Here is a 12,569-nt window from a genome sequence, read left to right on the forward strand (position 1 = left end):
GTCCACTTTCACTCCCACAGCAGGCCCCACCTTTCTCGGCCGGATGCCCAGAGTTCTGTGCCCACCCAGATACTGCCAAGAGCCCAGGCGCAGACGTGGCTGTAAACTGGCTCTGTGCTGCAGGAACCCTGCGGCCAGACTTGCATCTTTTCTGGGGACAGCTCTGGGCACTTCCACAGGAATCCATCTCCAGGAGACACCACTTCCTCTTCCCGTTTCACAGAAGAGGAAACTCGGGGCCCAGAGAGGGAAAGTCTAGGGCCATAGAAGGAGTGAGGGGGTGGCCAGGGCAGGTCCCTTCCTCTTCAGCCAGAGCTCCACCACAGCAGGCTGCCTCTCCCGGGGCCTCTAAGCGTTCCCACCCTAACCCTCTTACCCAGAGGCCCAGAATTTCTTTCCTGACCCAAGCTTGGGGGTCAGTAAGGAGCTGGGCTGGGAGAACCTGTCTACTTGAACTGGAATTTGGCTCAGATCCCTGACTGGGCTCTGCCAACCCCAGCTGAGAAAATGCCCCCCATGACTTGAGGCTCAGTTGTACTGAGGATTTTGGAGGAGTCCTGAACGGGGAGCACGTGGAGGCTGGGAGTGTCAGATGACAAGCTCTAGCACTCTGTAGGTTTGTGCTATACCTTTCCGTGTTGGACCTGGCTGTGCAGAAGCGGGTCTTGTTCACCAGCTCTTACCAAGCACCAGTCTGAGTCCTACTAAGGGCTTTACATCTCTGTCTCATCTCTCCAATCTTCACTGCTTCCAGCAGAGACAAGAATCCAGTGACACCCCTTCTCCAGAGGCAGATAATCTAATCTTTCTTACAGATAAAGAAACTAAGGCTCTGGCCTTTATTTATTTATTTTTATTATTATTTTTGAGATGGAGTCTCACTCTGTCACCAGACTGGAGTGCAGTGGTGTGATCTCGGCTCACTGCAACCTCTGCCTCTGGGGTTCAAGCAATTCTCCTGCCTCAGCCTTCCAAGTAGCTGGGACTAAAGGCATGCACCACCATGCCCAGCTAGTTTTTTGTAGTTTAGTAGAGACGGGGTTTCACCATGTTGGCCAAGATGGTCTCGATCTCCTGACCTTGTGATTCACTCCCCTCAGCCTCCTGAAGTGCTGAGATTACAAGCAGGAAGCACCACGCCCAGCCAGCTCTGGCCTTTATATGGACAACCACTCATGACTGCCTAGGGTCCACTCTAGGCTCCCTGCCACTCCATGGTTCCAGCGACCCTTCCCTGGGCCTTGGCTACTCTTGCTGGCTCTAAAACTTCCCGCAGGGTTTCTTCCTTTCCCAGGCTCCTAGGTTTTCTGGAAATGCAGGTCGCTGCAGCACAGGGCTAGGGATGGTAGGAGGAAGAGCACCCCGGGACAGGCTGGGAGGTGGGATGGGTATGCTACCAGGGTCCCTTTCTTTTCTCCCAGGGTGAGCCCTGGCCCTCCAGAACCCAAGGCCAAATTTGCACTGGCCTAGGCGAGCAGTCCGCCGCCAGCCTGAGGCAAAGATCACAGGGAAGATCAAATATTAACTTCCAGTTGGGTCTGTGCTCTGGCCGGGACCCTCCCGTATGGCTGTCAGCCCTGCTCCCCACCTCCCACCGAGCCGCTCCTCCCTCCGCCCTGGCCCTCTCTGCACAGGCCTCCAGCCCGGCCCCCTTCGCCCGCCCTGCGGGCCCCCGCACCTGTTCGGCCCCCACCAGCCCGTCCGGGCGACACCCAAGGCCAAGGAAAGGGAAAGTTGCCAAAAGAACCGCTCCTGACGCCCCAGGCTGTGGGGTCGCAGGATCCAAGGCCCTTTGCTTCTCTCCTGCAGATCCACTCCAGAGTGCAGGGATGCAGCTTAGCAACCCTCCTCAGCCCGTTTCTCTGCCCCTTCTAGGGCCACCAGGATTTACTCCCTGCCCCGCCCCCTCCATCGCCACCGCTCCCGGGGCTGTGCACACGCCAAGTCCCGGGACTCCCGAAGTCCTTTCCCACGTCCAGCTCTCTTCGCCCGCTTTCCTGGGCCCTGCACTAGCTGCCCAGGGTGAACCTTACACGTCCAAAGGGACGTGCACAAGCCGCGCCTCCAGGACCGGCATGATCCCCCGGCGCCCTGGGCCATACACATGCCCACCTCGAGGTGCCCAGCAAGGGTCCCCAAAGGGCCTGGGGCCCTGCACCAGCCGCGCCTACCTCGGGTCCCCGAGTCCTATTTGCGCCCTCGGGGTGCCCCGCCAGCACGCCCCCACCCCGGACTCCCGGGCTCGCCGGCGCCTCCCACGGCGGGGGCCGTGGCCCAAACTCTGCAGCCTCACCGTTTTCTTCCTGGCCACCATCTTCTCCAGCTTTTTGGCGATCCTCAGCAGCTCCTCTTCCTGGCCCATGTTGGCCCGCGACGCCTGGCGGGGCGAGGGGTGCGGGGGCAGCAGTCGAACCTCGGGGGCAGGAGGTGCGAAGGCGGAGGGCGCGCAACCCGCGCGGGCCCCAAACACACACGCCCGGCGGGGGCGGGGCTCTCCCCCACCCCCCGCCCGCCTCCCAACTGTGCGGGGGAGGGGTGGCGGGCACTAAATATAGACTTCAAGGACTCGCCCGGGCACTGATTGCCTGCGCCGGCCGGTCGGGCCTCAGGGGAGGGACGAGGCTGCGAGAAGGGGCCCTCCTCCTCTGTCCCTTCCAGGGGAGCCGGGGGGCCGAAGGGAGATTTGGGGAGGAGGTCTCTCTGGAGAGCTGGCTGTGTCCCCAGCCACAGGCAGGCGGCGGTTGTGGCACAGAGGGCGCCCGGGGGTGTCCCGGGGGATCCGGGAAACGTTCTGGGCTCCCGGGTCTCCGCACCGTTGCAGCTCAAAACGGGAAGACCCAGTTCCGCGCCTATGCCCAAGTGGAGGCAACTCTGTGCGCTGGAATCCTTTTGTGTGTGTGTGTATATCACTAAATCCAGCTCTGCTTTAACCTGCACTCACTCTATCGCGCACAGCCTGTGCATGCCACGTGTATCCAGGCTCCTGTTTGCCTCTGTATACCTAAAAGTGAGTTTGCTGGCTGTTTTGTTAGTAAGGCTTTGCATTTCTAAACAAGCTCCTATGCACTGGGGGTGCTGGTCTCAGAACTACACTCTGAGTAGTGACAGCTTGTGGGGAGATCTTTTTATTTTTCTGAGACAGGATCTCCCTCTGTGCCTAGGGCTGGAGTGTAGTGGAGCAATAACGCTCACTGCCTCAACTTCCCCAGCTCAAGCAATCCTTTCTGCCTCAGCCTCCTGAGTAGCTAGGACTACAAGCGTGAACCATCCATCATGCCCAGCTAATTTTTAAATTTTTTTAGTAAAGACTCAATCTATGTTGTCCAGGCTGGTCTGAAACTCCTGGTCTCAAGCGATCCTCCTGCTTTGGCCTCCCAAATTGCTGTGATTACAGCAAGATTCATTCTTAAGTGCACCAAATTTTGAGAAATACTGATCCAGGTGCAAGGCTGCCAGGTCAGGCCAGTGCCCCCTCAGTGGGTTCACAAGGGTCATCTTGGTGGAGGGGTGGAAATACGATTGTGCCTACCTTCCCCAGCCATGCAAAGGTCTGCCTTCCCGTGGAATCGTCTCCAAGTGTCTCCTACAGTCCGGGTTCTCTTGCTAAACAAATGAGTTTAATGGACAGAAATGATCTTCCTGAGACAGGGGTGGGGCTCAGGAATCTGGAGGGAGGGCATGAAAAGTGGGCCACAGTGTATGCGGGTTGGGGAGCTGGGATTGGGGTGTCGAGTGAAATCTCCCAATTTTCCTGAGAGAACCCGATTCCAGCTTGGGTTGTAGAGGCAGCTTGGTGTGGACACCTATCATCCAATTGCTGTGTGACTGGGATCTAGGTAGGATGGCGTGGGTTTTTCATCCATTTAACAAATACGTATTGAGTGTCCAAGCAATGAACAAGACAGACCCCGTCCCAGCAAGCTGTCTATGGGCAAGAGAAAGCTTACAAAAACAGACATGGTCAATTAACGTATTTATCACAGCTGGGGTGAGGGGCAGGAAGCAGTGGAGGACAACTTAAGGACACATTTGAGGGACCTGCACTATTTAGAGTGTCATCTTCTCTGAAGAAATGAAGTTTAAACTTTGGCTGAAGCGCATAGCGGAAGTTGAGGGGAGGAGGAAGAGTGCTCATGAAAGAAAGGAAGAGGCATTCAACACGTATTTGTAAAGCACCTAATATGTGCCAGGCAGTTCTTGTTCAGGACATCCAGAGAGGAACAAAATAGTCCTCTCTTCTTGGAGTTCCAAATGTGCAAAGCTTAGGGATGGGAGGGTGCCTGGCCTGCCTGACAATGTTGGAGGAGCTGAAAAATTGGCATGGCTGCCGTAGAGGTAAGGAGTGTGTGGGTGGCACCTGAGCTTGCAGCGCTGCCGTTCACATTTGGGAGGTTAGACTCTAATGGTTTGGGATGCTGGGAGGCCTTTTGGCCAACTCCTGGCCAAGTCCTTCTGGGTTGAAGAGACTCATCCTCAGCAGCCTGAGGGTACTTAGGATTGCCTTATAAAAAGGTGGCTGGCTCACGCCTGTAATCCCAGCACTTTGGGAGGCCGAGGTGGGTGGATCACGAGGTCAAGAGATCGAGATCATCCTGGTCAACATGGTGAAACCCCGTCTCTACTAAAAATACAAAAAATTAGCTGGGCATGGTGGCACGTGCCTGTAATCCCAGCTACTCAGGAGGTTGAGGCAGGAGAATTGCCTGAACCCAGGAGGCAGAGGTTGCGGTGAGCCGAGATTGCGCCATTGCACTCCAGCCTGGGTAACAAGAGCGAAACTCCATCTTAAAAAAAAAAAAAAAAGGTGGCCAGGAGTGGTGGCTCATGCCTGTAATCCTAGCACTCTGGGAGGCCAAGGCAGGAGGATTGGTTGAGGCCAGGAGCTCAAGACTAGCCTGGGCAATAGAGAGAGAGACTTCGCCTCTATGAAACACTAAAAAAAGCCAGGCACGGTGGCGTGCACCTATAGTCCCAGCTACTTGGAAGGCTGAGGCAGAAGTACTGCTTGAGCCCAGGAGTTCAAGGTTACAGTGAGCTCTGCTTGTGTCACGGTACTCCAGTGTAGGAAACAGAGCCATCAAAAAAAAAAAAAAAAAAAAAAAGGATTTTTCTCAAACTTCCACCCAGTCCTCACCCTGAACTGTGGGACATCAAAAGAAGCTAAGATTCCTATAACATCAGGGTATGAAGGACCCTAAGGAAACATCGAGTCCAACTTCCTTATTGTATAGGTGGGAAGACTAAGGCCCAAAGAGGGTGATGATCCTCTCAGGGTTGGACCCTGTTCATACGCATCATATCCCCTCTGCCTACCTGTCTACCCTGTAGGTCACTAGAAGGTAATTCCTGGACACACCTTGGACAGCTCCCCACATTTCTCTGAACGGGAGCTTTGGGATGGTAGGAAATTGATGCCCTCAGAAAGGACACCACCAACCAGCAAGAAACCAAAGTTGGTGGAAAACACGCACTTTCTTCATTCTCAATGGGACAACCTGAAGGCATGTTCTAGTCAATACCATCTCTCACAGGTCCCCAACAAGAGTCAGAGACAGAGTCTTGCTCTGTTGCTCAGCCTGGAGTGCAGTGGCGCCATCATGGCTCACTGCAGCATTGAACTCCTGGGCTCAAACAATTCTCCCATCCAAGTAGCTGGACTACAGGTTCTCACTGCCACGCCCACCTCTTTATTGCTTTTTGACTTTGTTTCACTTCTCTATTCCCTCATTATGCTTCCTGGGATCATTTCACAGATAAGCTACTTGCTCCCAAATCCTTGTCTCAGGGGCAATTAACAGAGACAGTGTGGCAAAGGACCATGGGAGAACCAGAATTTCAGGTCTCCAGTCTCCTATTCCAGTGCTCTTTCCAGGGTTTCTCCACCTTGGCACTATTAACATTTTGGACTGAATAATAATGCATTGCTATGGAGGGCTGTGTACTGTGGGACATTTAATAGCATCCCTGACCTTTGTCCACTACATGCCACTAGTACCCTCCAGTTAGGAGCAGTCAAAATCATTTTCTGCTTTACCAAAAGTTTCCCGGGGGCAAAACACTGCAGTCGCAAACCACTACTCCACATCAGGCCATCTCCCTTGCCAGGACCAGAAAAAGAATTTCAAGCCCCAAGATTCTGTTCCCCTCCCTGTTGTTCTTCAGATTGAGGGAATGTGTTAACTTCTCTTCCTGGGTCCACAAGGGGTGTGGTTTCAAAGGCAAGAACTTCCCAGCGACATGCCTGACCTGCCTTCTTTCACATCCCCACCCGGGAGCTTAGAGGTCTTTGTCTAACTTTCACATATGTGAGAAGATAGACTGTCCAGGTGGGCTTCTTTTGTTTAGAAAGGCCTGGAAAAGCTATGGGAAGACTGTGGGCCAAACAACCAATCAGATGTCAGAGTTGAAGATCAGTCATTCCAGCGGAAGTCTGAAGGAACTCCTCTCACAGGACAAGAACTTGAATGGGGCAGGAGTAACTCCCAGATTAAAAGACCCCTTGCCCCTTACCTGTGCAGATTTCCCTCTCTGGGATCCCCTCCCACGACAGTGTGGGAGCTGGCTTTCTCCCTCTCCCTACTTCTCTTTCTCTCTCTGCCTAATAAGTCACTTTTCTGCAAAAGCTCTTGGGGTCTGATATTTACTTGAACAATATCACTGCGCCAGGGCCTCCTACCCATTCTTGGGTGGACGAGAGCCCAAGGACCTAAGCACAACGGGCACATCGGTCACCTCAGGCACCATCCCATTGGGGAGCTGAGCTTCCCCCACATCCTGCAACCCGGTCACAAGATCTCATAAATGAAACCACTGGAAATTGACCCCCCAATCCTTTATTAGAGATGAATGAAATAACAAGTCTGAGATGAATGAAACCAGATACTGGGGGCTAAAAAGACAACCCTGTTCCTGTGGGAACCACAGACCAGTCAGGTCTCCAGGGCAAACAGCACCCTCTCCAGCCAGGCAGCAGTGTTGGCCACTGGTGCTCTCTGGTCTCCCCTGCTTAGCTTGGCCCATTCCTGCCAGGGCTCAGCACCCAGCAACTAGCAAGTTGAGATGTTAGCAGTTGATGATGGCTTAGGTATATCTGCTTTCTCATTGGGGCTGAGAAATGACAGAATTTCTAGTGCTGGGAAGCAGAACCTTAAGTCTCTGCCCTCCCATTTCTATCACTCTCCTTTCTTTGCCTCTCCACTCCCTCAGATTAGAAGGCTCCTGTGTTGACAAAGAGAAAGAGAACAGAAGTGGACATCCATCAACCCAGACCATTCCTTTCCTTCCTGCTAAATCATGGACACAGGCAAATGTGAGTATATCCGACTCTATTACTTGGCTGGGGAAAATAGGAGAGTGCCTAGGGAAGGCTGTGCTGTCCCTCAAAAGGAGTGACATTCAGAATATTTTTATTTAACAGCCAGTACAGCATGCATGTTGAACAGCCAGATGGATGTGGTCTGTAGACGACTGCTGTGGCCATACAGGTACGAACCAGCTGAGTCCAGAACCATGCCCTGGAATCTGACCCTGCCTATTCCCAAGCCCAACCCTTAAGACCAGCTTTCCACCAAACGACCACCCCTGCAGGGCCCCTGTCTTACTATGTGCCTAACACAGGTTCAGACCTAGAGCTGGAATTTAGAAAAGGAATACGAGACTAATAAATGACTGGCTGAGAAGAGAGTCCCTACTTGGCAGAATCCCTGATCTGGAAGTCAGTGATGGAAGGCTCTCCTCCCCTTGTGAAACCCCCAGACTGATGGGAGAAATAGAGTCTTGATCTAATGGGGGATGGAGGGTTCTGCAGCTGAAGCCAGCACAGGAACTCTCAGATCCAGCCACGGGGCTCCCAGGACCCTAATGGGTAATGAGATAGGAAAGAATCGCCATCAGCCCTAACAGAGAAAGGCCATGTGTCCTTGGTAGGGGCATGGCCCGTGGCGGGAAGAAGGCCAACCACAGAGGCACAAGGGACAGAGAGAGCGAGACCCAAGAGAACAAATGCCTCAGCTCCCCAGTTTTGTGAGCTCAAGTCCCAGCTCTGAACGTTGGGGCCCAGCATGGGGCATGTGGAGGCCAGCAAGGATCTAGTCTTGCAAAAGTTGCATAGAACTTGCTGGGAGAGTCCCAGTCCTTGAGCCATCTCCTTCAGTGAAGCCAACCTGCAGAAAGAAGGATGAAACTGACATTTTCAAAGCACCTGTAACATACCAGGTGTTCACCTCACTCAGTTTCACGTCTGTCCTATTGTGCGTAGATTACATCATTCCCGTTTTACAGACAAAGAAACTGAGGTTTGACAAAGTGGAGCTACTTGCCCAGTTTCCTCACTCTAAAGCCCAAGCTCTTACTATGATAAACACCACCATCACAGGCATCAATTAAATGCCATCTGATGGATACTTGGCTTTCAGGGCAATAGTGGAATCAGGATGTGGACATAGATCTGTGTCTGGTGCCTAACTCTGGTGGACTGAAGATGATGATTCCCCAGACAGAACCAGCTTCTGCCCCTGCCATCCTGACTCCCAACCCAACCAATGCCATTCTGAGGAATTCCCGGAGGAACAAGGGACAGAAGACACTTCCTTCCCAACACAACTGGCTCTGATCTGTGCCCACTCCTAGGTTCAACTAATATATGCCATTGTTGGAGACTCTGTGATTCAGCAGGGAGAAGCTGTACCTGTCCCTATCACATCCCTCTATGCCTGAGATCTTCAAGTCCCTGTGGATTCCAGAAGACTTATGAACAAGGGGAGAGTTAGGCAAACAAGGGCTGGTACACAGCTACCTTAATCCTGCCTCTTCTGCAAGGAAGTGATGCCTTTTCTGAGTGACTGGCCTGGCCAACACAACTTTCCTCATACTCCCCTGGGGAGAAGCCAAAGCTTGGGCCTCGTCATCCCAGCCTTGGGCTAGAGCAGGGAAAGAGGAGAACCAGGACAGGGACTAGTCAAACCATGCTGGGTACCATGACAGAGACTGGCCAAACTGTGGCTGCTTGGGTCCATTTGTACCCCAATCACGGGAAGGTCTCCCTCCCCAGTATGCCTACTCAATTTTAATTAACTCTGCCTCCCAGGTACCCTGCCACCACCCCTCAAACCATGGTCCCAGATTTCCTACCGGCATGTTCCTTCTGGGCAGAGGCTGCCTGGCTGAGGAACCATCTTCCAGGCTCCGTGCCCCCCGCCGATAGGAGCGAGTGCTCTCAGAGCTGGAAGGCAGGGAAAGGCCAATGTGATCCTGGTGTCCCAAGAGTTCTTCAGAGTTGGGAGAAAGGGCTCAGGAACAGAGCCAGTCTGGGGGCTTAGGATGGGTGGGTAGAGTCCACAAGTCCCCCAGGCCAGGTCCATCACAGGCCCATGGAATTGACCTCCAGAGGGCTCTGGGGATATCCCCAGGTCTACTTCTCTCCAAATTCCAGACTGAATGGGTTTGCAAGGAAGGGAGAAGACTGGATCCTGGGTTGGAGGTGGGGACAGTGAAGATGCCACTGGGAGCCCCTAGAACAAGCCACACAGGTAGGACTAACCCTCCTCTACTCTAGCATCAGCAGGCAGGATCCCTGGTTCCTCCTCAGCTCTTCATGCAGGACTTGGGAGCAAGTTTGTGAAGGGGGAAGGGGTCTCAGGGTCCAGCACTTCTGCATAAGTCATGGGCCCAGAGTGTGACCCAGTCTGTAGGCAGGTACGCTATAGAGGTGTGGAAATCAATGGATGCTCAGAGAATTCACGGGATTTGCCCTGGTTGCACAACTGGGCCCTCACCAACCTGAACCTGACGGGGAGATACATCTCTGAAGGGGTGGTCCCGGATGTCAGGCTGGGTCTGGAGGTGCCTGGGGGCTCCCGGAGGTCATCTTCAGAGCTGGGTGGGGCTTGGCTGGGACCCCCAGGGTCCGTGGGGCTCATGAGGCTGGAGGAGGAGGAGGAGGAGGCTGGACTGCCCAGGCTCTCAGGGGCCTCAGAGGCATCTGAACTCAGGCTGGGGACTTCAGAACGATCTGGAATCAGAAATGATGAAGCCTGTCTTTACCACTTGCTCTGTGCCCAACCTCAAAGTAGTCTCTGGCCTCTAGGATCTCTCTTTTCTTTCTTCTTTTTTTGAGACAGAGTCTCACTCTATCACCCAGACTCTCTGCCTCCCGGGTTCAAGCGATTCTCCTACCTCAGCCTCCCAAGTAGCTGGCATTACAGGTGTGCTACCATGCCTGGCTAGTTTTTACATTTTTAGCAGAGACAGGGTTTCATCATGTTTGCCAGGCGTCCCAAACTCCTTACCTCAGGTGATCCACCTGCCTCAATCATAGGCATGAGCCACCACACCTGGCCTAACATCTCTTATGGTTCTCTCCCCTTCTAGCTGTCCAGTATTCTTCAACTAGAGCCTTCATTCGCGGCTGCCAGGGCCAGGCTAACTCACTTTTTTACTTGTGCTCACACTCTGTCCTCAGTTTGGATTCTTCTGCTCATCCCTCAGGCTCACTCAGATACTACCCCCACCAGGAAGCCTTCCTAAGCCAACCCCCAATCCTAGCAGGACATGCTCCCTCCCTCCCCTAACCTCCCAGAACAAGTCTGTTTCTTCATTTGACAAATAGTTATTGAGAACAGCCAGGCTCTGCACTAGGTGCTGGACAAACTGTTTTCAACAAAACACTTAAAGTCCCTGTCCTTTGGAGATCTACATGCTATATCACATTGTGCCTTGTATTATAATGAACTGTATTCCAGTTTTTACCTCCCCTCCTAGTCTGTGTCTTTCTAGCCCTCAAAGGACTCAGGATGAAGTACATGCTCAATAAATCCTTCTCTCTCCTAAGTGAAGCATTGAGGAATTTGGAATAATATGGTCTGGGATTCGAATTCTACATCAGAGACTTATTAGCTGTGGGATCTTAAGCATGTGACTTAACACCTCTGTTCTTTTACCTGTAAGGTAAAAGAGGGGAAGATGAGAACCCCTCTCTGGAGGTCATTTTGAGGATGCTATGGACTAATATATGCACTCAGCTCAGTGCCCCGGCATACACAGACCCTCTGGGAATGGCATGGTGAGCATTTTTCTGGGCATCCAACTGTACCTCCACTGGCGCGTCTTGCACACCCTTGGACCATGGTCCGAGAAGAGTTTTTGATGGGCAAGGGCGGGGGACACTCCTCACTCTCGCCCTGAAGGTTGGCTGCTCCTAAGCTGGCGATAGTCTCGTAGGTCTTGTTGCTGATGTCCAGCCTCCCACTGGCCCAGTGGGCCTGAGCAGGGGGTTTCAGCAAGTAGCGCTGCCGGAGCAAAAGAGTGAGGAGGAGGACAGCCTGGTTCCTCTGGTATAGACCTGTCCCCCTGCCGTACCACCCCCACCAATACACACCAGGCAAAATCTGGCTCTTTCCTTATACCATCCAGAGGCCCAAGGGTCTGGGCTAGGACCCACCTTCTCGTCGTCATCCTCCTCACTCTCAGAGCCGGGCTCTGTGGAAATTCCCCAGGAGTAGTCCACATGCAGAGGGAAGGCAAGGGTCCCTGCCTGGGCCTGCTCCAGCTGCCAAAAACAAAGCCTTGGCAGTTTAGAAGGTTGGGGCTCAGCAGGGAGAGAGCAAGAGTCAGGAACTCAGCAGGGAGAGAGAAAGGGTCAGGGGCCCTTTGCCTCCCAAGACCTCACCAGCTCCTCACACTCCTTGTGCTGCTTCTTCCTGGCTATGTCCAGAGCTGTCTCCCCTGCTCCGTTTACTGTGAGGGAGGAAGTCAGGTGTCATGGTCAAAGAAACATTACAGCTTAGAGATGAAGGCGTGTCTCTGGAATCAGAATGTCTGCATTTATTATCATTATCATTCAGATCCAGCTAATATTTATTTGCCTACGTACTTCCAGAAATATTATTTTCTCTTTAGCAGACCTGCTAGGTCAGTGGTATTATTCCCATTTTACAGACGAGGAAGCTGAAATTCAAGAGATGAATAACAAACCCCTAAGGTCACAGAGGTGGTCAGAAGCACGCCAGGATTAGAACCCGAGACTGTCGGAAGTCCACGCAAAGGGTAGCTGGGAATAGGAATCTGACGGAAGAGGTATTTGAGCCCCACCTGTGCCAACCAAAGCTCTCCCCTTCAGCAGCAGCTTGATGCAGTCGGGCTGGTTGTAGAGGGCCGCATAGTGCACAGCCGTGCTCCCATCCGCAGCCCTGGCATCCAGGGGACCACTGGGGAGAGGAGGGTTCAGGAAGAAAGGAAGGGGAACAGATCAATGAGGGGATCAAAGTCAGCGGAAAAAGTGGGAGGGGAAAGGAGGGAAGAGAGTGGGAGAAGAGGAGGGAAAGGAGAGGGAGTGTGAGGAGGCAGACAGATAGGCAGGGAGGCTCTCACCCGTTCTGGATGATGAAATCCACCAGAGGCAGGGAGGCCTGGTTGGCAACTTTGACAGCCAAGTGTAGAGCGAGCTCTTCAGGTGCCTGAATACACATCCAAACCTCTGAGTTTTTCCCCAAGTTCACCTGCCTCCAACCCAGTATTTCCCTCTTGAACTCTTGCTACCCCCTTATCTCCCCATAGGAAGCTGCCAGAACCCC

The 12,569-nt window shown here is 53.2% G+C and overlaps 2 protein-coding genes across 9 annotated transcripts in view; both read right to left on the minus strand.

Moving 5' to 3' along the window:
• The window catches only part of TCEA3 (transcription elongation factor A3), a 43,120-nt gene extending 40,646 nt beyond the window's left edge, over window positions 1-2,474 (minus strand). For both annotated transcript variants that reach the window (XM_054258900.2, XM_054258899.2), the window contains exon 1: window positions 2,294-2,474. In XM_054258900.2, the coding sequence (XP_054114875.1) occupies window positions 2,294-2,362 (69 nt within the window). In that variant the 5' untranslated portion in view covers window positions 2,363-2,474. The remainder of the gene's footprint in view (window positions 1-2,293) is intronic.
• A 4,343-nt stretch (window positions 2,475-6,817) lies between these two features.
• The window catches only part of ASAP3 (ArfGAP with SH3 domain, ankyrin repeat and PH domain 3), a 56,277-nt gene continuing 50,525 nt past the window's right edge, over window positions 6,818-12,569 (minus strand). For 5 of the 7 annotated variants that reach the window (XM_035308114.3, XM_035308113.3, XM_078330721.1 and 2 more), the window contains 8 exons: window positions 12,367-12,452; window positions 12,088-12,203; window positions 11,666-11,733; window positions 11,438-11,545; window positions 11,090-11,285; window positions 9,778-10,009; window positions 9,130-9,220; window positions 6,818-8,162 (listed from right to left, as the gene is read on the minus strand). In XM_035308114.3, coding sequence (XP_035164005.1) covers window positions 8,088-8,162; window positions 9,130-9,220; window positions 9,778-10,009; window positions 11,090-11,285; window positions 11,438-11,545; window positions 11,666-11,733; window positions 12,088-12,203; window positions 12,367-12,452 — 972 coding nt within the window. In that variant the 3' untranslated portion in view covers window positions 6,818-8,087. Of the gene's footprint in view, window positions 8,163-8,775; window positions 8,919-9,129; window positions 9,221-9,777; window positions 10,010-11,089; window positions 11,286-11,437; window positions 11,546-11,665; window positions 11,734-12,087; window positions 12,204-12,366; window positions 12,453-12,569 lie in introns of those variants that run through there. The other 2 variants (XM_035308115.3, XM_078330720.1) reach the window with 2 other exon arrangements.

Source organism: Callithrix jacchus, chromosome 7, assembly GCF_049354715.1.
Source record: "Callithrix jacchus isolate 240 chromosome 7, calJac240_pri, whole genome shotgun sequence".
NCBI lineage: Eukaryota > Metazoa > Chordata > Mammalia > Primates > Cebidae > Callithrix > Callithrix jacchus.